Genomic DNA, 27694 nt, shown 5'->3' on the forward strand with positions numbered 1-27694 from the left:
GTGTGTGTGTGTGTGTGTGTGTGATTTTAGCAGTGCTTGATAGAATACAATACACCTTTGCCATCCCCAATTTTGTCAGATCCTCACACTGACTTCATCTTTTCAATTCCTGCCAATTCATCGGTTCCTAAAGATCCCTAAGCACCTTTTCATCTCTGGTAAGAGTTATCTGGGGGATTTCTGTTTATAGGTCACATGTATAGGATTACAAGAGAATGTCATTGTTATCCTAACAACTAAAACAAGTCAGGTAAGCACAAAACAAACACTGATTCTTTTTAAGAGAGAGAGAGAGCACAAGCAGTGAGGGAAGAGCAGAGGAAGAGGGAGAGAGAGAATCTTAAGCAGGCTCCATGTCCAGCATGGAGCCCGAAACAGGGCTTGATCTCACGACCCTGAGATTATGACCTGAGCTGAAATCAAGAGTTGGATGCTTAACCGAATGAGCCACCCAGGCACCCCAACGATCATTGATTTTTAAAACCCATCAGAGAACTGATGGCACAAAGAAACCTAAATGCACTAAACTCACAGTAACTAGCTTTACATGGGAGAGAGGAGACCCATGGCCATTGTCATCTCTAGTGGAATGGCAGAGGAAAGAAGGGTTCATGATCAGCAGGGGTAAGGAGAACTCAGCTGAAATGTTAACAGACTTGTAAAGGCTGTCTGTGGGCTGAGGGGCCATAGCCACAGAGCAAGTCTACACCTATCTACCTCATCCTCCCCCGTGTCCTCACAGAGGGCTGGAAATAGTTTGCCAAAGTTGGAGGCAGGGAACAAGGGCCAAGGGGCGCTCCTTGAGTCATTTTTGGCTTTTGCAAAGTCCAGGGCTTTGCAAAGTACTGAGAGGGACAAAAGGACTGGAAGAGATCTCCAGACGGGCAGACGTAGGGGGCAAATGGCAAAGAGAAATCAGAACGCTGTGAGCTAGGCAATAGAGCAGGGAGAGACTTCCCCCAGTTCTCACACCTGTTAGCTTGGTTTTGAAGTATACGTCGGTCTCAAGAATCTCATCAGCACTCAGATCTCAGGCTCTGCTGAAGGGGAAGTCCTAATCTCACCCTCAAAATGCTTGAAAGCAGCAAGGAAATGATTCCAACTAAAGCTGTAACAAAACCCAGGCCCGGCTCAACTAGAGATCAGACTGACAGCCTCTCATGGAAGAAGGGGCTTCTCTTTTTGTAGGTAAATATTTACTTTGTACTCTGCTTTACTTTCCTTTAAAATATGAGGCACACAATAAAAAAAAATCTAAAACCTACAGAAAAGTGAGAAAATGTGTCTTATGGTTAATACAGAAGAAAAAGCAATAGAAGCAGATCCAGAGGGTGCCTGGGTGGCTCAGTTGGTTGAGCGACTGCCTTCGGCTCAGGTCATGATCCTGGAGTCCCGGGATCGAGCCCCGCATCGGGCTCCCTGCTCAGTAGGGAGTCTGCTTCTCCCTGTGACCCTCCCCCCTCTCATGTGTGCTCTCTCTCTCTCATTCTGTCTCAAATAAATAAATAAAATATTAAAAAAAAAGAAATTATCAAGTAGGCATATTAAAATACAAAATACCTATGATATAAAAATTATAAAAGTCTTAAAAGATTGCACGGAAAGGAAGACAACATATGAAGAGATGGGGAATTTCAACAAAACAGTGGAAACTAGAAAAAAGAACCATATGGAAATTCTACAAATGAAAAACACAATATCGAAAATAAATTCATTATATGAGCTTAGTAGCAGCCTCAAGAGCAAAGGAAACTGAGCATCTGACTGGTTTGGGGCTAATTTCAAACAACCCGATGTGTAAATGGTGTCCCAGAAATAAGAGAAAACATGACAGAAGAAATCATTGAGGTTTTGTTGGCTAAGACTTAACAAAACTGATGAAAAATATCAACTTACAGAACCAAAAAACTCAGCACACCCCAAGCAGAATAAATACAGAGAAAACCACACCTAAATAAATCATAGCAAAATTGCTGAAAAACAATGGGAAGTGGTAAATCTCAAAGGGGATAAAAGAGGGGCGCCTGGGTGGCTCAGTCATTAAGCATCTGCCTTCGGGTCAGGTCAGGTCAGGTCCTGGGATCAAGCCCCATGTCAGGCTCCCTGCTCAGCGGGAAGTCTGCTTCTCCCTCTCTCTCTCTGACCCTCTCCCCTGCTCTTGCTCTTTCTCACTCTCTCTCTCTCAAATAAATAAATAAAATCTTTAAGAAAACAAAAAAGCCTATAAAAAAAAGAAAGGGGATAAAGGAAGCATAAGGGATTGATGATATAAGTAACAGATGACTTTTCACTAGAATCAGTGGAGGCCAGAAGACAATAGAACACCCTTAAAGTGCTAAGAAAAACATCATCAAACTAGAATGCATAACCAGTGAAAATATACTTCAAAAATAAAGGTGTAATAAATTCATAAATTCATTTTCAGACAGACAAAAGTTGGGAAAATTCATCTGCAGCAGACTACAAGAAAAGCTAACATAAACATTTTAGAAAAAATACCAGAAGGAAACTCAGATCTGCAAAAAGTGAAGAGCACCAGAAAGGGTAAATAGATGGGTAAATGTTAAAGGCCTTTCATTTTTTTAATTTTTAAAAAGATTATTTATTTATTTATTTATTTATTTATTTATTTATTTGAGCACGCAAAAGAGATCACAGAAGGAAAGGGAGAGGGAGAAGCAGACTTGCTGCTGAGCAGAGACCCCGATGCGGGGCTTGATCCCAGAACCCTGGATCATGACCTGTGCCAAGGCAGATGCTTAACTGACTGAGCCACCCAGGCACCCCTTTAAAGGCCTTTCTAAAATAATATATCTACATCTATATCTTTTTATCCATGTGCATGATATTTAAAAATACTATTGAGTGTTTAAAGCAAAATACATATATTTTTTTTTTGAGATTTATAATTTATGCAGAAGCTGGGGTGCCTGGGTGGCACAGTCGGTTAAGCAACTGACTTTGTTTCAGCTCAGGTCGTGATCTCAGGGTTGTGAGATTGAGCCCCTTGACGATCTCTATACTCAGTGGGGAGCCTGCTTAAGATTCTCTCCCTCCGTTGCGCCTGGGTGGCTCAGTTGATTAAGCAGCTGCCTTGGGCTCAGGTCATGATCCCAGGGTCCTGGAATCGAGCCCCACAACAGGCTCCCTGCTCAGTGGGGAGTCTGCTTCTCCCTTTCCCTCTGCCCCTGCCCCTACCCCTGCTCTGCTCTCTTGCTTACTCTCTCTCAAATAAATAAAATCTTAAGATTCTCTCTCTCCCTTGCCTCTGCCCCTCTCCTCTCTCTCTCTCTCTCTCTCTAAAATAAATCTTTAGAATTTATGCAGAAATAAAATATATATAATAAGAGCATCGAGGTTAAGAGGAGGAATAAATAGAATTATATTGCTGTAAGGTTCTTACATATCTGTAAAATTGTATAATAGTATTTTTCAGCATATGATTTGAAGGTAGATTGTGATAACTTAAAGATGTAGAATATAATCTTTAGGGCAGAGATTACCAAAGTATGGTTTCTAGACATACATCATCAGTGGCATCTGAGAACTTATCAGATAGGCAAATTTTTGAGCTCTGTCACAAACCTACTGAGTAAGAAACTTTGGGGGTATGGCCCAGAAATCTATGTTTTAATGAGACTTCCAGCTGTTTTCTAATACATGTAAAGTTTAAGAACCACTGCTCAAGAACAGCCAGTAGGATATACCACAAAGAAATATACTTTAAAAAAGGAGATAAAATGGAATGATTAAAAAATGCAACATATCCAAAAGAAGGTAGGAAAGTAGAAACAGAAACAAAGAATAAATGGGATACATAGAAAAATAAATACCAAGATGGGAGATTTAAACCCAACTGTATTAATGATTACCTCAAATATAAATATATTAAACTCTACGAAAAAAGGCAAAGATTGTCAGACTGATATAAAAGCAAGATCCATGGGCGCCTGGATGGCTCAGTTGGTTAAGCAACTGCCTTTGGCTCAGGTCATGATCCTGGAGTCCCGGGATCGAGTCCCACATCGGGATCCCTGCTCAGCAGGGAGTCTGCTTCTCCCTCTGACCCTCTTCCTTCTCGTGCTATCTCTCATTCTCTCTCTCTCAAATAAATAAATAAAATCTTTGAAAAAAAATAAAAGCAAAATCCAACAACATGTGGTTTACTAATGTACAATTCGATTATAAAGACGTAGGTTGAAAGCATAAGGGTAGAAAAAAATATATCATGCAAACACTAAGTATAAAAAAGCCAGTGTTGGGGGTGCCTGGCTGGCTCAGTTTGTTGAGCATGTGACTGTTGATCTCAGGATCATGAGTTCAAGCCCCACGTTGGGCATGGAGCCGACTTAAAAAGACAACAACAAAAAGTCACTGTGGCTATATTATTAACATCAGACAAAGGTAGAAGAATAATACTGGACTTTAGAATAATGCTATAAGGCTACTGGGTATTGTACCCCAAAGATACAAATGTAGTGATCTGAAGGGGCACATGCACCCCAATGTTTATAGCAGCAATGTCCACAATAGCTAAACTATGGAAAGAGCCTAGATGTCCATCTACAGATGAACGGATAGAGAAGATGTGGTATATATATACAATGGAATATTATGCAGCCATCAAAAAATGAAATCTTGCCATTTGCACCGACGTGGATGGAACTAGAGGGTATTATGCTAAGGGAAATAAGTCAATCAGAGAAAGACAAGTATCATATGATCTCACTGATATGAGGAATTTGAGAAAAGAGACAGAGGATCATAGGGGAAGGGAGGGAAAAATGAAACAAGACAGAACCCGAGAGGGAGACAAACCATAAGAGACTCTCAATCTCAGGAAACAAACTGAGGGTTGCTGGAGTGGAGGGGGGTGGGAGGGATGGGGTGGCTGGGTGATGGACATTGGGGAGGGTAGGTACTATGGTGAGCGCTGTGAATTGTGTAAGACTGATGAATCACAGACCTGTACCCCTGAAACAAATAATACATTATATGTTAATAAAAAATTTTAAAAAAGAAAGGACAAGTGGAAAGAGTGTTTGTTGTTGGGACCTGGATGGAGACTCGTGTAGGCAGCCTCCCAATGTTGAGGTAGAGACAAGGAAAGAGGAAAGAAAGAAAAGAAAGAAAAGAAAGAAAAGAAAGAAAAGAAAGAAAAGAAAGAAAGAAAGAAAGAAAGAAAGAAAGAAAGGAAGGAAGGAAGGAAGGAAGGAAGGAAGGAAGGAAGGAAGGAAGGAAGGAAGGAAGGAAGGAAGCCATAAGGAAAGAGAAAAAAATTTAATGATAAGAGAAAAAATCATCGGGGCACCTGGGTGGCTCAGTCGTTAAGCGTCTGCCTTCGGCTCAGGTCATGATCCCAGCGTTCTGGGATCGAGCCCCGCATCTGGCTCCCTGCTCCTCGGGAAGCCTGCCTCTCCCTCTCCCACTCCCCCTGCTTGTGTTCCCTCTCTCGCTGTGTCTCTCTCTGTCAAATAAATAAATAAAATCTTTAAAAAAAAAAAAAAAAAGAGAAAAAATCATCAAGAAGATATGTCAATCCTAAATGTACTTGCAACTAAGAATAGAGTTCCAAGATGCATAAAGAAAAATGACAGAAATGGACAACGCTTCACTCATACTTGGAAAGATTTTAATACTCCTGTCTCAGTAATTTTAGGATGCAGAGAGGGAAAAAATCAGTAGAGAGATATATTTGAACAGCACTGTAACCAACTTGATAAAATACCAACTTAATAAAATATTGTACCCAACTACAGAATTTACATGCTTTCAAACCCACAGGGAACATTCGTCAAGATAGACTATATGCTGGGTAATGAAAGACATCTTAATAAACGTCAAAGAATTAAAATCTAATAGAGTATATCTTCTGACCAAATAATGATAAATTAGAAACCAACATAAAAAGATACCTGGAATTACACACCTATTTGGACAAGCTAAAGTTAAAAATAGTGACAATAGCAGGGATGCTCAGGCAGTTAAGCGTCTGCCTTCGGCTCAAGTCATGATCCCAGGGTCCTGGGATAGAGTCCCGCATGGGGCTCTCTGTTTAGCAGGAAGTCTTCTTCTCCCTTTGCCTGCCACTCCCCCGTTTGTATTCTCTCTCTCTCTGACAAATAAATAAATAAAAATCTTTAAAAAAAATAGTGACAATAGCAAATGTGGGTAGGGATAAAGAGAAGCTAGATCTTTCATACGTTACAACTGTAAAGGTAAAATGGGATAGCCTCTCCAGCAAACAGTTGGTCAGTTTCTTTATAAACATACATTATTATATGGCCCATTGCCTCAGAAAAGAAAACATGTCCACTCAAGACATGTAGAAAAATGTTCATTGTAGTTTTATAATCACAAAAAATTGGAACAGCTCCATTGCCCTTCAGTGGGTGAATGGGCAAACAAATCATGGCACAGCGATACCATGGAACACCACTCATTGAAACTTACTTTCATGACCAACTGGTCATGAAACACATGACCACTTGGATGGATCTCAAGAGATTATGCTGAGTGGAAAAAATTTTCAATCTTAAAAGGTTACAAACTATATGATTCCATTTATATAACATTCTTAAAATGATAGTATTACAGAGATGGAGAAGAGATTAGTGGTTGCCAGACATTAGGGATAGGAGAGGTGAAAGGAATTGGTATGATTATAAAGGGATAAAGGGGTGGCATGAGAGGACTTTGTAGTGATAGGACAGTTTTGCATCTTGATGGTGACAGTAGTTATAGTAATCTACACATGTGATAAAATTGTATAGAACTATACACATACAGACACACATACAAGTGAGTGCATGTAAAATGGTGAAAATCTGAAAACTGTCCAGGACCCTGGGATCATGACATGAACCAAAGGCAGACGCTTAACTGCCTGAGCCAGGCGCCCCTTATTTCCTTGTTTTAATATTGTATTATAGTCACATAAAATGGTACCATTGGGGGAAACTGAGTGAAGGGTACATGGAACTTCTCTATTATTTTTGTAACTTTCTATGATTCTATAATTATTTCAAAAGAAAAAGAAAAAGGTTTCCTGGAAAATTTGCAAATATTTGGGAAATTAAACAATAACCTTTGAAGTAACCCACGAATCAAAGAAAACTGACAATAACTATTAGGACACATGTTGACCTGAATGATAAATAAAATACAAATACCCTGTGAAAGCAGTGCTTAGAGGAAAAATTTTAGCTTTAAATACTTATAATAAAATGACTTATAAATACTTAAAATTTAGCTTTAAATACTTATAAGAAAGGTTTAAAATCAGTGATATTACCTTACATCACAAGAAACTAGAAAACTCAGAACAAATTAAATCCAAAATAGCTAGAAGAAAGGGAATAAGAAAAATAAGAGAGAAAATTGATCAACTTTAAAATGAACAATCGAGAAAAATCAAAATAAAATAAAAATTTGGGTATTTGCAAAGATTAATATAATTAATACAACTCTTAGCAAGATGATCAAGAAAAAAAAGAAAACACAAATTAACAAAAATTTTTTAAAAGAGTAGAAAGTGTTTATCACTTTAGATTATATAGACATTAAAGGGATAAAACTTTTTACCAATATATTAACAAATCTCAATGAACTAGACAAATTCCTTAAAAAATAAAAATTACCAAAACTGAGAACAGAGTAAGAATTTTAGTACTTTTATTAAGATTTTATTTATTTATTTGAGAGAGAGAGCGAGAGCACAGTGGGGAGGGGCAGAGGGAGAGGGAGAAGAGGACTCCCTGCTGATCTGGAGCAGGGCTCCATCCCAGGACCCCGGGATCATGACCTGAGCCAAAGGCAGATGCTTAACTCACTGAGCCACCCAGGCGCTTCTTTATTCCCAAGAATAAAAATTTTAAATATCTGGCATCTATTGAAGAAAATGTATACATAGTAAAAACCTTCCCGTAAAGAAAATTCCAGGCCCAGGCAGCATCTCCTACTATTTAAGAAAGAAATAGTACCAAATCCTACATAAGCTCTTTCAGAAAAAAGAAGAAAAATTTCCCAACTTGTTTTATGAGGCCAGCGTTACTGTGACAACAAAACCTGACAAAGATTATAAGAAAAACTACAGATGTATACCCAACACAATCAGACACAAAATCCCTCGCAAATACTAGCAAATCAAATCTACCAATAAAAATAAGGATAATAGATTGATCAAGACTGGCTTATTTCAGGAATTCAAGGTTGGCTTAACATTTTTTTTTAAGATTTTATTTATTTATTTGACAGAGAGATAGACAGCGAGAGAGGGAACACAAGCAGGGGGAGTGGGAGAGGGAGAAGCAGGCTTCCCGCTGAGCAGGGAGCCCGATGCGGGGCTCGATCCCAGGACCCTGGGATCATGACCTGAGCTGAAGGCAGACCCTTAACGACTGAGCCACCCAGGCGCCCCTGGTTTAACATTTAACAGATTGTAATTCATGATAGTAACAAAATGAAAGAAAAAACCATATGAGTGTCTCATTTGATGCAGAAAAAGCATTTGACAACTTCAATATCCTTTATGACAAACTCTCTCAGAGATGTAGCAATAGAAGAAAACATCCTCAGCTGAAGGAAGGAACTACATTTCACCAGCATATAACATTATGTGTATTGATGAAACTCTGAATATTTTTACTTCTACATTTGAGCATAAGGCAAGGATATCCTGAATGCAGACATTAATAACACTGAATTCAACCAGAACCAAGTCTTTTTTTTTTTTAATTTATTTATTCATGAGAGACAGAGAGAGAGAGAGGCAGAGGGAGAAGCAGGCTCCCAAGGAGCAGGGAGCCCGATGCGGGACTCGATCCCAGGATCCCAGGATCACGACCAGAGCCGAAGGCAGATGCTCAACCATCTGAGCCACCCAGGTGCCCCCAGAACCAACAGTCTTATTTAACATTTTTATAAGTGATTTTAAAGATCTTCAAGTGTACAAATGCTATTGATTTCTTTCTGGTGGGGACAAGCTAAAATTACAACACTATCTCTAGTGGAGAGAACACATTTTCAAATTGTAGGTCAGGATTTATTGGTGGATTGTAAAATCAATTTATCAAGTAAAGACCAGAATATATTTTTTTAAGATTTTTATTTATTTATTTGAGAGAGAAGGAGAGCGTGTGGGCACACAAGCAGAGGAAGGGGCAGGAGAGGGAGAATGAGAATCCTCAGGCAGACTCCCCACTGAGCCCAGACCCTGTCCCGGGGCTTGATCCCAGGACCCTGGGATTATGACCTGAGCCAAAATCCATGGTCAGCCACCCAACCAACTGAGCCACCCAGGAACCCCAAGACCAGAATATTTTTTAAATAAAATTGACTAGACTAGACTAGAAAATATCAGAATTCACATATCAAGGAGATATTGTTTTATAACAAATTTTTAACGATTTTATTTGAGAGAGAGAGAGTGCGCGTGGCACTTGAGCACAAGGGGGGAGGGGCAGGGAGAGAGGGAGGAGCAGACTGCCTGCTGAGCAGGGAGCCCATGCAGGGGAGCCCACTCGAGGGCTCCATCCCAGGACACGGAGATTACGACGTGAGCTGAAGGCAGACACTTAACCAACTGAGCCACCCAGGTGTCCAAAATACATTGAGCTGGCTTCTTCCTAAATGGTTTAAGTTTTTCTTTAAGTGAGCAATGGTTACTCAGTAGTAAGAGAGAGAAGGTAGTGGCAGCTTGTTGCCATAGCCCCATCAGTACTTGGCTGCCCTATGCTTAATGTCCTTAAAGTGTACGTGTTTGTATGTGTTTATTGATACATAAAAATGTGATATGTGAAATGTGATAAAAAAATTTCCTGAGGATCCATAAACAGACAAAAAATGATGTTATCTGAGCAAGAAAGAAAGTGAGCTCTAACTTCCTACACAGGAAGGGGCCAGGTAACAGTATAGACTCTCCCCAGCACACAGCATCAGATCTTCAAAATGCTGAGTCTCAGTAGGAAAAGAAAAGGAAAATCCGGTCCTTCCCTGTACAAAATTATGTTCTCTCTACACTTAAAAGGACAAAGCAGAGGGGAGGGCTACAAAATGTCAGAAGTACCCAGTGCAGCTGCTCAGTGCTACAATGCACAACTCGAGAGGGTGCTCTCACACAGACTGTGATGCGAATGGCTCCCCCTGGAGTTGAACAGTGCATAACTCATAACAACCCTACCAGGCAGTCGAGAGTAGAATGATTAAGAGTACAAGCTTCGGAGCCAAACAAACCTAGGGTCTCGTTCCAGATCTAATCTCAGGCTATATAACCTGGGGCAGGTTATTTAACCTCCCTGAGCCTCAGTTTCCTTAAGAGGACACATATATTCCTAGGATCTACTTCAGTGCCTGGCACATAGTGGTTCTCAATAAATATGTGTTAAATGAATGTAAAAATAAGCTAATACCTGCCTTATAGGGTGGGGGGGAGGACTAAATGAATTAACATAGACAAAGTTTTTGCAGTCTAAAAAATAAAACAACATTAAACAAGTATCTACAAAAGATGACAGTGAAATTTTAAGATTCTTCAGGGTGGAAAGATGCAGGCTGGGAAGGAATTATTTTGTTTAAATTGATGAAAAAATAATCACAAGCTATTGAGAAAAGAAAAACAGACTAAATGGTTTAAAATATATAAAATCTGGAAACGGTATAAAATATATAAAATCTGGATAGGATAGAACTTTTGTAGGGTGGAGATTCTTTCTTTTTCTACTTGGAGATATTTCTTGAAGCTTAAGAATGCATTTGGAACAAAAAGTAGGAAATGCATATATTTTGTTATTTCCAACTGTAGAACAGGTAAGGACAAAAAGTATTGATAACATCAAAACATTCTAAGAACGACACTGTGCCATGGAAACTGAAATGTTTGGGTTCATGTCTGGCATGGGGGGAGCGAGATGTATGATGGTTCAGGGACAGGTGTTCCTTCCTCCCCCAGCGCTTCTTTCCTGGTGGAACTGTGGTTTTGGTGCAGTCATGACAATCCTTCACCCTTACTAAAGTCGCACAATGAAGCAGGTCGCCCTAGATTGAAAGCACAAACCCGGGCAGGCCGGTCCCCTCCTTCCTCTGTGGTTCTGCTGCCCACCTCCCGGCAGGAAGCTGCGGCGCAATCATTCCCTCCCTAGAGATGGCTGACAACAGAAACCAGCAAAAGTACATTCTGGGAGGGAAGGATCCCTAAGCCCCCAAGAGAGGTCACGCCAGTTAGTTAGAAAAGGAGGCATTTCTCACACTTGCTAATGAGTTCGACGCTTGTGAAACATAAACAGGAAGTGGGAGCTCTCCAAAGCGACCTGAAGGAAATCCACTCCCAGTTTGGTCAAAGTGTGAATCCCAGTTCTCTAGGTTGTCAAGGACACTGCCAATTAAGACTGACACCCCCAAACTGCGCCCGAGAAGCTTCACCCAGTCCCCGCAGCGACCCCGTTTTTTGTTTTTTCCAATCCTTCCCACCGCCAGGCCACGGCTTACAGTCATCTCTCAACTCCCCGAACTTGCAGGGCAGGGCAGCGCAGAGGTCAGTGAAATCCCCAGCCAGGCCTTATTTTAGTCATGAATTTCCACTGGCTCCCTCCTCTGACTGCATCAGCGCGGCTCATACCGCGGGCTTGGAGTTTCAGCTGTTTTCCCTGCTCCAGGCTGAGTTAGAAGGTCACAGAGCCCGGACTTTGCCGGGGGACGTAGGTCCCCCTCCGCTCCCCCCGCCCACCAGCGCGCTTTACGGAGATCTGGGGCTGCTTGGGGGAGGCCTTTCTGCCCCAAGCTCAGGGCAGTGGGTTAGCTTCCTCCTTCTCTTCCCATGCATCTTGGTCCGTATTAAATAAATTTTGAAACAAAACAAAACAAACTTATCTTTTTTCTGGCAGCCAGTGGCACCTATATAATTTTCCCAGGGCTGCCTTCCCCTCATTGCCCAATTTATCCTTTTTCCAGAGGTTCCTGTAAATTCAAGGGCAGAATCTGTCTGATTCCCCACAGTATCTCTAGCAACGGTCACAACGCCCGGCACACAGGAGGGGCCTCAACAAATGTGTATCGACTGAATGAATGCTAAGATTTCAATGTGATGGACACACAGTTTTTTCTAGTCTCTCTCTTTCCTCCCGCTCCGGGTGCAGACCGCCAACAGCGCCGCCCAAGTTCCTGGCAGGCAGGGAGATGGCCCACCCCGGCGGGCACACCGCGTCCCCGGGGTCTGGGTCCCACGGGCGACGCAGAGGGACTCGCAGGCGGCGGCCCTGTGGCCCGGGCTCTGGCCACGTGAAGCGTCACGCCCCGTGCTGCTGCAGGGCAGGCGTCGCCACCGCAGTTGTGTAACGTTGCAGCCGGAGGGGAAGGCGACCCGGGAGCCTCTGCTCCGGAGGGGGCAGGGGAGGGAGGGAACGCAGGGCACCGCGCCCGGTATCTTTCTGTGCCGGACTAGCCGAAGTGGGGTGGAAGTGGGCACTGGGACACCCGGGGGGTGCGCAAGAGGGTGCCCGCCGGCCCGCAGGCTGTACCCAGGAGCGGAGCTCCCGGGGAGCGAGGGGGCCGTGGCGCACACGCTCCGCGGTCAGGTGCGCGCAGCGTGCTCGGCAGCGGCCTCGGCTGCCCCTGCGCTTGGCTGCCAGCCCGCTTCCCATGGGGTGACATCCGCCCCGCCCCTCGGCCCCTCCCCACGGCGGGCAATTCCTGGACGCCCGGCTGAGGGCTGGGGGCGGGGAAGCCGGGACGGAAAGAAACACCAGCCTCTGGGGACGGCAGGGGGGCCGGGCGACTCCCTCCGCTGCGCGCCGGTTCCTCGGAGCCGGCCGGGCGGGGGAGGAGGAAGAGGGTTGGGCTGGAGCGAGCGAGGGGATATTCCTCTCCCGGCTTGAGTCAGACGCGGGCGGATCCGTCCTCCCCCGTTCCCTCCCAGGAGACGGGAACTTACTTCATTTCCCTGGGGCAGGTTCGCCCACGTTACCAACCCCCCCCCCACCCGGCCCCAGCGGCTCCCCGGCCCCTTCCAGCTTCCGCGCCCCCCACCCGGTTGGGCAGGACCCAGGCCGTGCTGCCACCCCCTCTTCGGGGAAAGGCAGCCGCAGCCGCAGACACCTGGGGGCCAGGGCTGGGGGTGGGGGCTCCCTCGCAGTCGCGGGAGCGTTGTCCAACACGTGAGACTCATGTGATGAAGCCGGGGGAGGGCGGGCAGGTCGCTCCTTCCCTCCCTGGCAGCGGCCAGACGTGCCTGGAGTCACAGGGTAGAACACGTAGCTCAAACCCACCCACTCGCTCCCATTTAACCCAGCCCGCAGCCTCTCCATTACTCCTCAGCTCGCACCCCCCACCCCCCGCCACCCTAGCCGGCCCCCCCCCGCTCCGAGCTCCCTCCCGCCTCCCCGCCCGCCCCACTTCTCATTCACTTGGCTCGCATCGCGCAGACGGCGCAGGGAGCACACACCGCCAGTCTGTGCGCAGAGCCGGAGCCAGAGGCCGCGGGGACACCATGCACGCCCCCAACTGAAGCAGCACCTCAAAGCCGCAGCGCCCGGCAGCCCAAGCGGATTTCAGGGAGCTCAGACCCAGAGGAATCCTTGCGGAGACACCCCCCGGCCCCTGGAAGCCCCTTGCAGGACAGTCCTCACCCCGACGTTCCGCTACCGCAGACAGGAGTGCACAGTGGCCCCGGCTCGCCGCGCCATGGAGCGGATCCCCAGCGCGCAACCGCCCCCCGCCTGCCTGCCCAAAGCTCCAGGACTGGAGCCCGGAGACCTACCTGGGTAAGTTGGCACTCCCCGGCCCCTTCAAGCCTCGGCTCCAGCCCTGCGTTCTGCGCGGCTCTCGACTCGGAGCAGCTCTGGCCGCATCCGGGGGGCTTTTACCAGGGCTCCTGCAGCCTATGCGCACGCGAAGTCACGACCCTACCTGGCCCCTCTCCCTGCAGGATGGATTTTGCCCACATGTACCAAGTGTACAAATCGAGGCGGGGAATAAAGCGGAGCGAGGATAGCAAGGTAAGAACACCGCGCCCCTCGGGACCCCAGACCCTGGCGCGCGCTGTTTCCAAGAAAAGTTTTCTCACTTTGAGCTTGGCTGGGCTATGCAAGGTGTGGGCTTGATGCTTCTATGAAATGGCTTGGACTAGAAGGGGCAGAAAGTGGTTCTGGGTGTGACTCCGCGGCCCCAACTCTTAACCGCGCCACGGGGTGGGGGAGGAGAGGGGCTTCTCACCCGCTTCCTCTGGTGCCCACCGCCTTCCCGTGCGCCTTGCAGGAGACCTACAAACTGCCGCACCGGCTCATCGAGAAAAAGAGACGTGACCGGATTAACGAGTGCATCGCCCAGCTGAAGGATCTCCTACCCGAACATCTCAAACTTACAGTAAGTGAGAATCTGGCCCCTCTCCAAGCCAGCTCTTCTGCCCAGAGAGCGGGCGGGGTCATTCGCCGCCTGCAGGCCCCACGCGGAACTGCAGACCAGATGCGCGGCTCAAGAGCTTGCTTGCGGGTGGCAGTTTTGGGGTACCCTTCCCCAGCCCTGGGATTTTTCTGGCAGCCTCATGCAGATGAGGTGAGAACCGCTTGGACTTCTCCAAGTTGGCTGCAACACCAACTAGTCTTCGTTTTCAAGAGTTTAAGCCTTTCCTTTCTGGTGATTTTCAGGGTTCTTTAGTTTTGCTGACTTGGGTAAACCAAGGAACACGCAGATTTTATTTACCCTCTTTCTCTGGCCCTCCCCCTTTTTAAAAATAAAGAGGGCTTGTTTGGGTGCGTGATATTTATGTTCTGTCCTTTCTTGGCGGTAGCCAACAGCTTACTGGCTTTGGCAGCCTTTGGTTGGGGAAACGAAAAAAAAAATAGTATTTGAGGAGGAAGTAAAAAGCCTGGATGAGCTGAAAGTTATGAAAGGGCGTCAGGAAAGAAGCTAGGGGAAGCCTCTTGGCTGCCAGACACAGTAGAAGTCCCTCCTCAGGTTGACACTACTGCAGAGAAATGTTATCTCTGGATTCCCCTGAGTTAAGGTCAGCTGCGGCTGCTGGAGAAATTTATCTGTCAGAGCTTTCTCCTAATGTAGCTGCCTCTTCCCAAATGCCTTCAAAGATAAGAGACGCTCATTTTTTATTCTTTAATCAGAAGTGTGTGCATGTATGTATACAAACACACACTTTTTAAAAACATCATCTCCAAACTTAAAACTAAATGTAGTCAACCAGGAAAGGCTATTTCATTTTTTTTTTCCTTTAGAGATATTTCCCATTGCTAATAAGTGTCCCAGAGGTGGGACTTCTCTGAGCTCACTGTTGACTAAGCCTCTTTTTATTCCAGACTTTGGGTCACTTGGAAAAAGCAGTGGTTCTGGAACTTACCTTGAAGCATGTGAAAGCACTAACAAACCTAATTGACCAGCAGCAGCAGAAAATCATTGCCCTGCAGAGCGGTTTACAAGCTGGTGAGTGCCCGAGTCTGGTTATCATCACCTAAGAGTTGTAGCACAAATAGCCTGTGGGCTCAACATCTGGTATAAGGAACATTCCTACAAGAAATTGCTTATGCACATTCGTTGGGGGAGATGTCATTTTATCTTTCCTAAAAGGTCAGACTTTTCATTCGGAATGCTGCTGCGTGCCACCTGGCATGAATACGTATTAGTCAAGTGGTAAAATATTTCCGTGGCATTTTGGTTTAAGGGTTTCTGGGTTCTGGGACATTTTCCCCCTCCTGTTTAAAATGCCAAGGCACCTATAATTTGTACCGTGGGTGTTTTACAGTTGGTCTTCTTAGTCCTCTTTCATTGGAGAATAAATCATGGGTATGCCCCAGTGTTTTCCTGTTTCTCTACTTCCTTATCACTCTGTGTGTGGTATGATCCTGGCAGGATGACAGCAGGAGCTTTTCCTGCATTTCATGTGGTTCCCTGAATAGCCACTAGGTATCTTGGTGAATTGCACAATCTAATGAAACCGCTGAAGTTTCATCATTAGTTTCTTCCAACTTCCAGAGAATCACAGTCACCTTGTAACCTTCTAGTTTCACCCCTTCCAAATAATACTGTACAGTCCGGGAAGAAATTCTTCTACCCACTCCCTTATTCCATTCTTTCGCCCTTCTTTCCAAGACTAGTATGATGAGAATCACAAAAACCTAGCAGGTGCTTCTGCCAGTTTCTTCATTGAAAATAGGAAGATGATCATACCTGATTTCTCAGGACTTGTGGATAGAATACATGGAAAAGGCTTAGAAATAGCTTTGAAATTTAAAGATTGCAGCACAACTGCAACTTTTTAATGGAAAGTAAGCTTCCTTGGGTAACATCGTATCCTCATTCTTTATTGCATTCTATGGTCTCTGTCCAGTCTTGCTCTGGTAAGACTGATGTTCTATAAATCGACTCTAGTTATAAACATAGAATGTTCACTGCTGTGTCATGTATAATGAAAACTCAGGAACAAGCTGTCGATTCAACAAGAGGGAAAATAGTCCCATCTCTATTAATTATGTTCTGTTTCTGTGATGGGATGTTATGCAACCATTACAACTCATATTTTACCTCTGGTAGGATAATGGATTATTTTTGTTCTATTATTTGTACTTTTCAGTATAACCCCAATTTTTTCTGATCATATTACTTTTGGAGTTAGGAACACAAATCAGTGAATGCTAATAACGGAAAGGAAAGCTCCCAGTTTTTGAGGTGTAGGTATCCAGGTGAACCACAGGGCCTTCTGAAATGTCTTCCTTTGGATCTGTGTCGATCCAGGTGAGCTGTCGGGGAGAAATGTTGAAGCAGGTCAAGAGATGTTCTGCTCAGGTTTCCAGACGTGTGCCCGGGAGGTGCTTCAGTACCTGGCCAAGCATGAGAACACCCGGGACCTGAAGTCTTCGCAGCTAGTCACCCACCTTCACCGTGTGGTCTCAGAGCTGCTGCAGGGAGGTACCTCCAGGAAACCGTCAGACCCAGCTCCCAAAGCCACGGACTTCAAGGAGAAACCCAGCTCCCTGGCCAAAGGCTCTGAAGGCCCTGGGAAAAACTGTGTGCCGGTCATCCAGCGGACTTTCGCTCACTCAAGCGGGGAGCAGAGTGGCAGTGACACGGACACAGACAGTGGCTATGGAGGAGAATCCGAGAAGGGTGACTTGCGTGGTGAGCAGCAGTATTTCAAAAGCGATCATGGACGCAGGTTCACCATGGGAGAAAGGATCGGTGTTATTAAGCAAGAATCGGAAGAACCCCCAACAAAAAAGAGCAGAATGCAGCTCTCCGATGATGAAGGCCACTTCACTGGCAGTGACCTGATCAGCTCCCCGTTCTTGGGCCCACACCCACACCAACCTCCCTTCTGTCTGCCCTTCTATCTGATCCCGCCGTCAGCAACTGCCTACTTGCCCATGCTGGAGAAGTGCTGGTATCCCACCTCTGTCCCCGTGTTATACCCGGGCCTCAACGCCTCTGCAGCAGCCCTCACCAGCTTCATGAACCCAGACAAGATCTCAGCCCCCTTGCTCATGCCCCAGAGACTCCCTTCTCCCTTGCCAGCACATCCGGCCATCGACTCTTCTGCCCTGCTCCAAGCTTTGAAGCAGATCCCCCCTTTAAACTTAGAAACCAAAGACTAGGGGACCCTGCTGCTCTGCTTTCCTTCCTCCCTACTCCCGTCCCCCCAAAAAAAGAAAGTGTGACTACAGCAAGATTGCTCTAGTTGTGTACGCTGAGATAATCTGAGGCACGGAGAGAAGATTTGGGGTGCGTGTGTGTGCACGCACACGCACATCGTGTGTTGGTATAGGACATGAAAGCTCCTTCTGGCGTAGGGAAGATATGAAGGATTGCCTGACATCAGGAGATTTAGGGGGGATTGTAGCAGATCTCTGGGCTTTCCCCCACCCAGAGAATAGCCCCCTCAGATACAGACAAATCAGATGGATTTTCAAAAGCTTCAAAGTCTTGGTCTGTGAGTCAGTCTTCATTTTGGGAGCCGGGTCTGTGGCTTTGAGAAAAAGGTACTTTCAAAAGAGGGCTTTCCAGAGCGCTGTTCCCAGCCAGCTCTTATGACCCCACCCTTCTCTCTTTTATTGTTGCCATGACTCACCACACGGGGAGAGGGCAGCCACACTGAACTTTCTGCTAAGTGGTGAGGTAGCAGACACTGGCATAGCATGGTAGCGGTTTGGGGAGATTTCTACAGGTCTGCTCCCCACCCCCTGCCTCCGATGAATAAAGAGAATGTAGTTCCCTACTCAGGCTTTCCTAGTGATTAGCTTAATAAGGAACTGAAAAGGGCCCCCTGGTAAAGCTGAGCTGCCAGGAATGAGGGAGACATCCTTGGGCCCTATGGCACCTGTTTCTAAGTCTCACCTAGAAAACAATCTTGCTGTCCTGGGAACCAAAGCAGGGTCTGAGAGATGCAGGTGCCTAAGTTCCAGAATGCGTAAAGCCAAGTAACAAATTGCTACCTTCAACAAGCAGAGCTAGACTCGGTTTTCAGTTCTATCCTAAAACTCCTTTTAACCAAGCTTAGCTTACAGGCCTAACCAGCTCTTGGCACAGCAAGATCCTTTCTGCAGGCTAATGCCCCTCGCCCGACGGCATAGGGAGTGTCCTTATTGCTAAAAAGGATTCTGTCTCCTTCAAAGAAGTTTTATTTTTGGTCCAGAGTACTTGTTTTCTGACTTGTCCAGCTAGCCCTGCACCAGCTTTTCTCAAAATGCACTATGCTTGATCGCCGATGGTGTTTTAACTTTTTCTTTTCCTGTTTTTATTTTGGTATAAAGTCATTGCCTTTATTTGTAAAACTGTTATAAATATATATTATATAAGTATATTAAACAGGAAATGTTTCAGATGTTTATTTGTATAATTACTTGATCCACAAAGTGAGAAAAATGAATGTATTCCTGTTTTTGAAGAGAAGAATTTTTTTCTCTAGGGAGAGGTACAGTGTTTATATTTTGGAGCCTTCCTGAAGGTGTGAAATTGTAAATATTTTTATCTATGAGTCAATGTTAAGTAGTTGTTTTAAATACTTAATAAAATAATCCTTTTCCTGTGGAAGAGAAAGGTGGTCTTTTGCATTTTTTAAAAAATACCCCAGTCGTGTGATACGGCTGTCTCCTGCTCTCCCCTTCTTGGCTGGAGACAACTAGTTAATCTTGGCAACACTTCATTCAGCTTTTTATGCGCCTTGTATTCAGTCAGACAGAATAAACTTGGTCAATTTTGTAGGTAAATATTTGTTTAATTTCTTTTTTTAACTAACACTTGCTAAAGGTTCATGGTCACCCTGCGCCTCCTTCCAGAGTTAGGCAAAAAGTACATCGTCCCCTGCTACCCCCCACCCCGTCCTGGCCTGCTTTTGTCATGGTCCTTAGAACTTGACAGAAAATCAAATTATGGAATTGTTAGGCTGTAGGGTCTGGGGAGATTGCTGGAACGGTAGGCACATGGAGAAAAGATTTAATGGATTATTATGCAATAATTGGTGCTGGGGACAGCACCTCTGCCAAGCCAGTCTAACTTTTTTGAGTCTAGCAAAGTCTAATGGATTTGCCATATCCTGTCTTATTGCTGCTGAAGGCAACATTCCATAATTATTTTCTACATCCTTCCTGGACTTCCTCTCGTTGGGTGTGTTTGTGCGTGAATGAATATTGGTGTTCCTTAGTCAAGTGCTCTTATGAAAAAAAAATTCCATGTGAAAAGAAGTGGGAAATGACCTGACCCGGTCGAGGATTTTTGCCTCTCTCCTTCTCCCTGTCAGGGATGTCCTGATGGCCAGTGCCTGGCTTGCCATGCTTCAGATCTCCCAAGTATCTTGAGTCTTCCAGAACCCTCTGGTCATCTGGAGCCTAAGCAGGGAACCTGCCCCCAGGGAGTTCTCAGCCAGGCAAAGGCGCCACCTGCCCATCATGAGTTTGCTTCCAACGTCGCCTTCCCTGTCCCCTGATGAGCCAGCAGGTGAGAGTGAGCATTGCCTGGCTGTGTGAGATGCAGAACGCATGCTGTCAAAGACACAGTGATGCCCAGGGGCAGCATGGAATCATGGACGGGGAGCCCTGCACCAGGAGTCTGGAGATGAACCGATGGCCTGTCATCTCCCTTCCACACCTGGTCTTGACTAGGTAAAATAAGGATTCTGAGCCCTGTCACAAGTCCTGTCGCAGGCAGATGGCAAATTCTGGAAGTCCCTCCTCCCAGCTCTTTAGGACCTCCAGGTCTCCTGCCCACTAAGTCCCTTGAAATGCCTCCGTGAATGGCTAGGCTTTTCTGGCTAGGCTTTTTTGGTAAAAACCTAAACAAGTCAGTTGCTCCCGGGGATGGAGCATGGGGTTGAAATCAGGACCAAACACCTTCTGCATGCCCCTCTCTTTTTCCTGGGCCATAACTCAAGGAGTTGCCGTGGAGACTGAAGGAAGTGGTTGGAGCAACCTGAACTAAAAAAAACATGTGAGCGTTCAGACACCTAACAGCGGACCCAGAGTCGCCCTCCTGGGGTCTGCGGGGTCACACACCCCTCAAGGGAGCCGCTGCCCTCTTTGCCCTTGCCTTTTCTTCTTAGCCCACGTGCAGCAGGTTCCAAGTGGCTCCCAGGGAGATGCGAGGAGGGGCTTGCACCCCAGCCCTTCGCCCGTTTGGGACAAAGAGGACCTCTGTTTAAAAGGGGTGTGAGTGTGAGGGGGTGAAGTGCTGGCTTTGAGGCAGGGGAGCCGAGGCTGGGGATCCGGCCGCCTTCAGACAGGGCGTGACCCTCCGGGCCTGCCGGGATGGTCTCACCCAGCGCTGACCTGCCTCGCCTGTTGACACAACGTCACGTTTCCGACTGCAGCCCTTTCATGTGCGGCCCGCGGCTAAATGCGGCTGCCGGTTCCTGGAAGCAGACGTGCCTGGCACCGCGTCAGCAGAAACCTGATCCCCGGGGAAGCTTGGCACGGCCACGGGATCGCTCGGCCCCCAGAATAGGGCCTGGCAGCGGGCGCCGGGCAGCCCCCGCCCCGCACCCCCACCCCTCGCGCCCAGCAGGAAGGAATCCAGGCGCTCTCCCGCAGGGGTGGGGTAGGGAGCTGGATTCAGGCAGGGCATTGGGACAAGGGCCTAATTAACTACAAGCTAGAAGCTTCCCACGGGTCATCGCTCGTTAATGAAGGCTAACAAGCTAGAAGCACCATTATGGGTAGTAGTATAACTCGCGTTTTGGAGAGAAATAAAAGCGGGCTCAGAGAGGGGAGGTAATTTGCCCAAAGTCACACAGCTTCCGAGTTGCTAAACCATTAGTGGGTTGGTGAATATGTTGCACTGTGGCTCTCCTTAATGGAATCCAAGGTGAATGCTTTCAGAGTTCGGTTGTTAATAATAATGATGATAATAATAATAATAATAATCATCGCAACAGAACTACCACTACTGTTAACAACAAACCCATTTGAGGCACTTACAATTTGCCAGGCACTCTTCAAAACGCTCCCATACAATAATTTAATTCTTGCAGCAACTCCATGAGATAGATATAATTATTAATCCCCTTATATATGGTTTTAAAAAACATAGGCACAGAGAGGTTAAGTAACTTACATAAGGTCACACAGCTCTAGTGGTGAAGTGAATTAAAACCTAGGCAGTTTGGCTCCAGAGTCTATGTGCTTAGCTATGAAATCACATTGCCCTTCTAGTAAAATGATAGTAATAATAATAAAAGTAAAAGTGGTAATAATTACAGGTGTTACTACCATATTTTGAGTACTTTCCCTGTGCCATGCACTTTATTAAGCACTTTGTGTGAATTATCTCTATTTCCTCTAGCAACTGTGATAGATAACAGATATTAACATGCCCATTTTACAGATGATACAACTGGAGCTCAGAGAGAGGAAATGCTTCATCTGAGGTGACACATCATTTAAAGACAGCGTCATGCCCTTTCTCTGGTATGGAACTGCTTCTAAACCGAGCTGCTGTTAGGCTTGGACATGCATGAGCTCATTTAATTCTCAAAATAGCCCTATGGAGTAGGTACTATGCTCCCCAGTGGGCAAATGAGATAGATAACTGACACTCAGAGTAAAGTTATTTGCCCACCTCTTTGCTGCCTTACAAATGCCCCCCCACACCATCCTGCAGCAAAAAATGGGCCCATTCTCTCATTAAAGAACTAACCCCACAGGCATTTGGGGTCACATGGGGAGGCCCTAGAGACTGACTGTGCTGAGAACCAGAATCTGGGTTTGAGGAAATTCTATGTCATATTTTCTGGGGTGGGACTAGGGGTACTCACATCTCTCTTCAGGTTAGGAGAGGGACAGGTAAAGGGGCCTGAGGGAGGAGCTGCATGTGGACCACTCAGGTCAAAGCAACTCTGCTGGAGGGAGGGAGGGAGGGAGGGAGGGAGGGAGGCAGACACTGAGTTCCATGCTCTCTTGCTGGAAGGGAACCTGGCAGGCTCAGAGACCTGGCCACTGTAGCTGCTGTCTCTCTCAGCTTCCTTCAGCCCACCCGAACCCTGGTCCATGTCCCCAGCCCTTGGCTGATGAGGGGTAAGCAAGAAGCCATTTTGCTTGGGGGCATGGGCTGAGTATCTCAGGTGGGAGCTTGCCTTGCTCAGTCCTCTAGAGCCCAATGCAAGACTCAAAGAGACAGAATGTGTTGAGTTCCCAAGCACTCTCATATAACGACTCTGTGTTAACAGGATCGGCGTGTTCTTCTGAGACCCAGAATTCCCAGAGGTGCCACGTGGCATGGAGGGTGGGGAGGTTCTGGGCTTCTCACTGCCTCTTCAACTGGAGCAGCTTCCTTTTTCCTTTTTTCTCTGTCTTATGTCTTGTAATGATTTGTTTGAACAAGAGTTCTACTGCTAAAAACATCCCACACACATTTGGAAGGCACCAAACTATAGCCCCTTCCTCAGGCATGGCCTTCACATTCCCTGCCTCTTTCTCTAGGATCCTGAGGAAGGCTGAGGCCACTCAGAGCCACCTCCACCCCCTCAACCCAGCACCACCCCCCTGTTTATCCCAAGCCATCTGTTTGGCCCAACTACCACAGCGGAACATGAGCTGGGCGAAGCCTCTCCCATTGGCTATGGAAGCCACTGACATGCTTGTCTCGAGGCTGGGCCATCCAGTCTTGTGATGTGGCTGGACTGGGGCCCAGGTTTCTTCTGGTATAGATGGGACCCTCCCTTCCCGGAGGAATCTTAGTAAAGACACTGAGGTGGGACATCAGGGAATGAATCACCAGGCTGGTAGGTAGTGGGGTCAGCCTCAGACTGAGGCCAAAGTCATGGGGACAGCCAGCGTCTGTTCCTCCAAAGTCTCAGCCCTGCTCTCTGTGTCTCCCACCCACCTTTGAGAAGGAGAAAGGGAAGAAACATGCTTATTTATTTGTTTGAAGGGCAAATGCTTTTTTTGAAGTCTTGTTATGAATGGCACATGGAGATTGGGATTAAGCAAGGGTCTCTGGGGAATTCAAGTGGAGGGGTGGGAGGAGGAGGGAAAAGTACTCTCCAGAAAATTTTAAAAAAAAAGTGTTTCTTAAAGTTTTAAATACAATATCTAATATTTTTGTATCTTCTTCTTACTATGGAGAATTTAAAACATATATAAAAGTAGACAGAAACAACAAAAAGAAAAATGACCCAATTTAAAAATAGGCAGAGGACTCGAATAGACATTCCTCTAAAGAAGATAGACAAATGGCCAAGAAGCACATGAAAAGATGCTCAACATCATTAGTCATCAGGGAAATGCAAATCAAAACCACAGTGAGATATCACTTCACACCCACTAGGACGGCTGTAATGAAGAAAAAACAAAACGGAAAATAACAAGTGTTGTCGAGGATATGGAGAAATTGGAATCTTCATACGTTGCCAGTGGGAATGTAGAATGGTCCAGCTGCTTGGGAACACTTAAGTGGCTCCTCAAAAAGCTAAATATAGAATTACCATAGAACCCTGCAATCCCACACCTAGGTGTATATACCCTGAAGAGTTGAAAGCAAGTACTCCAGCAAGTACACAAGCATGCATATTCACAATAGCCAAAATATGGAAACAGCTCAAGCGTTCACCGATGGACGACTGGATACACAGAACGTGCCATGTGTATATATACACAGACACATATATATATTAGACTAAAAAACAATGGAGTGCTGATATATTTTACAGTATGGATGAATCTTGAAAACATTATACTCAGTGAAAGAAGCCGGACACAAAAAGTCGCATAGTGGATGATTCCATTTATATGAAATCTTGAGAATAACACATTGACCGAACACAGATTTGTGGTCTCCAGGGGCTGGAGGGAGGAAGAAATGGGGGAAAAGTACTGAATGGGTACAGTGGTTTCAGTTTGAAGTGATGGAACTATTTTAGAACCAGATAGAGGTGGTAGTTGCCTAAGTTTATGAATGTGCTCAGTGCCTCCGAATTGTTCACTTTAAAATGGTTTTAATTTGGGGATGGCTGGGGGGCTCAAGCGGCTGCCTTTGGGCTCAGGTCATGATCCCAGGGTCCTGGGATCGAGCCCCACATCGGGCTCCCTGCTCAGCGAGAAGCCTGCTTCTCCCTCTCCCTCTGCTATTCCCCCACTTGTGCTCTCTCTGCCAAATAAATAAATAAAATCTTAAAAAAAATAAAATGGTTAATTTTGGGGCACCTGGGTGGCTTGGTCAGTTAAACGTCCCACTCTCCGTCTTGGCTCAGGTCTTCTTTCTTTTTCTTTTCTTTCTTTTTATTTATTCAAAAGAGAGAGAGCACAGAGGTAGAGTGGGAGGGAGAAGCAGACACCCTGCTGAGCTGAGAGCCTGACTGGGGGGGGGGGGCTCAATCTCAGGACTCTGGGATCATGACCTTGAGCCGAAGGCAGATGCTTAACTGACTGAGCCATCCGGACACCCTCACTTCAGGTCTTAATCTCAAGGTTGTGAGTTCAAGCCCTGTATTGCTTTCAAAAAAAGGAAAAAAAAGGTTAATTTTATGTGAATCTCACCGATATAAATTATTTTTTAAAAAATACCCAGCATAGGGCACCTGGGTGGCTCAGTCATTAAGCGTCTGCCTTCGGCTCAGGTCATGATCCCAGGGTCCTGGGATCGAGCCCCGCATCGGGCTCCCTGCTCGGCGGGAAGCCTGCTTCTCCCTCTCCCACTCCCCCTGCTTGTGTTCCTTCTCTCGCTGTCTCTCTCTGTTATTAAAAAAAAAAAGAAAAAATACCCAGCGTAGCATAATAAACGCTCTTTGTACCAGTTGCTTGGGTTTAATAATCATCAACTCATGCTCAGTTTCATCTATAATATATGTACTGATCTGCCTCCCCTGCTCGTATATTATTTAGAAGCAAATCTGGACACCATATAGTTTCATTTATAAATATTTTAATATATACCTCTAAAAGGTAAGCAATCTTTAAAAATTACAATAGCATTATCACACCTAAGACAATTTAACGATACTGGAAGCCAATTTTTGTTAATTTTTATTTTTTTATAAAATTTGATTAAAAAATAGTATTTCAAACTGTACAGTCGCCAGAAGTTCATGGTTACCAAAAATGCACACATTTCACTTGCTGTCTCCTGGAAGGCAATTTTTAAAGACTAATTTTCTGAGAACAAGCACAGAATAGTTTCAAAATCTAAAAGCACGGAAACGATCAGTGAAAAAAATTTTTCTCCTGTCCCGATTCATCCTCTTTCATCCAGTCCCTCTTCTCACAAAAGTCACCATGAGTAGGCCGCTAGGCACTGTTTTAACTTATTTTAGAGCTTATTTATATTTATGCGTGCAAATAGGAATGTTCACTATCATTTGTAGTCTTTTCTCATACGAAAATAACATGCTATGTACACCATTCTGCACTTATTTTTCAATTACTATATCTTGGCAGCTATCCCCATGAATACATAGAAAGGCTTTTAATTCTTTTTCACAACTATATAGTATATTATTGTATCTACTATCATTTATTTGACCAGTTCCTTATGATGGACATTTGGGTTATTTCTGATCTTGGGCAATTATCAACTGGGCTGCAATGACTAATTTTATAGATGCATCATTTTGCATGTGTACAACAAGACTTTTGGGGTAAACTCCCAGAAGTGGGATTGCTGGGTCCGTAGCATGAGCATCTGTCATTATGATGGGTATTACCAAAGCTGTCGTCCATGGGACTGTGACAGTTCGTATTCCTTTAGCAACCCAGCAGAGTTGCCTGTCTGGGAAGTAGTTTGCAAGAGATGTTGGAAGCCTTGGAACGTGTACATCTTCAGACCAAGAGATTCTACTTTTAGGAGTTATTCTAAGGGAGTTGTGAATCAGGTTTTCAAAGATTTAGCTACAAGGATGAACATCTGTGTGTCATAGTAAAAAAAAATAAATAATAACAATTAGAAAAATGACCTACAGAAGACTGGTTGAGTGAGTAATTTATGGTATGTGTAAATGCTCGAATACTACATAGTCATGAAAAAGTATGTGGGGAAAGTATATTAATTATTATTTATTTCTTGTTAAGGGGGGGAAAAGTAGGTCACAAAACAGTATCTTCAGAATGATCCAATTTTTAAAATAAAGAATAGCATCTATACTTTTAAGTTTTCTCTTTCTCTTCCTCAGTTTCCACTCCTGTAAAATGAGGGCAATAATAATCGGCTCACTGAGTTGCTCTAAGGATTAATTAATTGTCTAAGATGCTTAGAACAGTATCTGGCCCAGAGGAAGTTCTGTGTTGGGGTTAGTGAAAATCACCATTATTCTTATCATTATTAATTGTATTAGAATTGCATAAGAGAGGGGCGCCTGGGTGGCTCAGTCAGTTAAGCGTCTGCCTTTGGCTCAGGTCATGATCCCAGGGTCCTGGGATTGAGCCCTGCATCGGGCTCCCTGCTCCACGGGAAGCCTGCTTCTCCCTCTCCCCCTCCCCCTGCATGTGTTCCCTCTCTCGCTGTGTCTCTCTCTGTCAAATAAATAAATAAAATCTTAAAAAAAAAAAGGAATTGCATAAGAGAAAGGTCTGGCAGACAGTATAACAAATTTTAACCATCTTAGCAGGACTTACAGTGATTATTACTTTGAGAATTTTTGCTTTTCTGTATTTTCTTTTTTCTTTTTTTTAAATAATGAACATGTGTCGTTTCTGTAATATATATCATGAAGTGCAAAAGAAAAAAAAGGACAAGAATGGAATAATGGAATTCTTCTGAGGTAGTCTTGGAAATCTGCACTCAGTAGAGCCCCAGAATGATGTGGAAAGGAAAGGCAGGAGGTTTTTTTGGCTTGTCAGCTCAGCGTTGGGTAGGATCGGCTCTGCACAGTAGGAAGAAGGCAACTCCCTCGGACAGTCAATTGCAAGGAAGGGAGAGGCTCTCCCTGCCCACGTGCACAAGCTTTGAACGGGACTTTCACAATTAGAGCTATGACAAAAGGTACAAATACACACAGTGGCCAGTCTAGAGTCTTAAGATAGGGGTCCACCTCCTACACTGCTGTGTCCCTAGCACCTCTCCTAAAAGAGAGCAAAAATTCAGCCAATGTTTCCTGCATGAACAAGTGAACCCAGGCTCCTCTGGGTGACTTGGTGAACATTCTTTCACCTTCCTGAAACTCAGTCTCCTCCACCACTAAATGGGGATATTAGTGATCTTGTAGAAACCGTTGTGAGGATGAAAAGAAAGATCTGTACGTAGATTAAATAGCACCTGGCCCAAATCGGGCAGATGGCAGGTG

At 45.2% G+C, this 27694-nt stretch overlaps 1 protein-coding gene and 1 long non-coding RNA gene across 3 annotated transcripts in view; one reads left to right on the forward strand and one right to left on the reverse strand.

Annotated features, from left to right (window-relative positions):
* LOC112833801 (uncharacterized) overlaps positions 1 to 14338 on the reverse strand; it is a 119320-nt gene extending 104982 nt beyond the window's left edge. Inside the window, exons 1-4 of one of the 2 annotated variants that reach the window (XR_003210736.2) lie at positions 14206 to 14338; positions 14057 to 14115; positions 13751 to 13912; positions 9418 to 13222 (exon numbers count right to left, since the gene is read on the reverse strand). This is a non-coding gene — a long non-coding RNA (uncharacterized lncRNA). Of the gene's footprint in view, positions 1 to 9417; positions 13223 to 13750; positions 13913 to 14056; positions 14116 to 14205 lie in introns of those variants that run through there. The other variant, XR_012380940.1, reaches the window with a different exon arrangement.
* On the forward strand, positions 13346 to 19029 carry BHLHE40 (basic helix-loop-helix family member e40). Its single transcript, XM_025885153.2, has 5 exons — positions 13346 to 13754; positions 13919 to 13988; positions 14248 to 14355; positions 15300 to 15423; positions 16732 to 19029. The coding sequence occupies exons 1-5, from the start codon at positions 13675 to 13677 to the stop codon at positions 17586 to 17588; spliced, it is 1239 nt and encodes a 412-aa protein (XP_025740938.1). The 5' UTR covers positions 13346 to 13674; the 3' UTR covers positions 17589 to 19029.
* The last annotated feature ends 8665 nt before the right edge of the window (positions 19030 to 27694 follow it).

Source organism: Callorhinus ursinus, unplaced genomic scaffold (genome assembly GCF_003265705.2).
Source record: "Callorhinus ursinus isolate GAN/ISIS: 27379988/994484 unplaced genomic scaffold, GSC_fseal_2.0 scaffold15, whole genome shotgun sequence".
In the NCBI taxonomy this organism is placed as follows: Eukaryota; Metazoa; Chordata; class Mammalia; order Carnivora; family Otariidae; genus Callorhinus; species Callorhinus ursinus.

Coding starts and splice junctions, on each gene's coding strand:
- BHLHE40 (XM_025885153.2), top strand. CDS start 13,675: ATGGAGCGGATCCCCAGCGCGCAACCGCCCCCCGCCTGCCTGCCCAAA. Junction 13,755..13,918: donor GAGCCCGGAGACCTACCTGG/GTAAGTTGGCAC, acceptor CTCTCCCTGCAG/GATGGATTTTGCCCACATGT. Junction 13,989..14,247: donor AGCGGAGCGAGGATAGCAAG/GTAAGAACACCG, acceptor TGCGCCTTGCAG/GAGACCTACAAACTGCCGCA.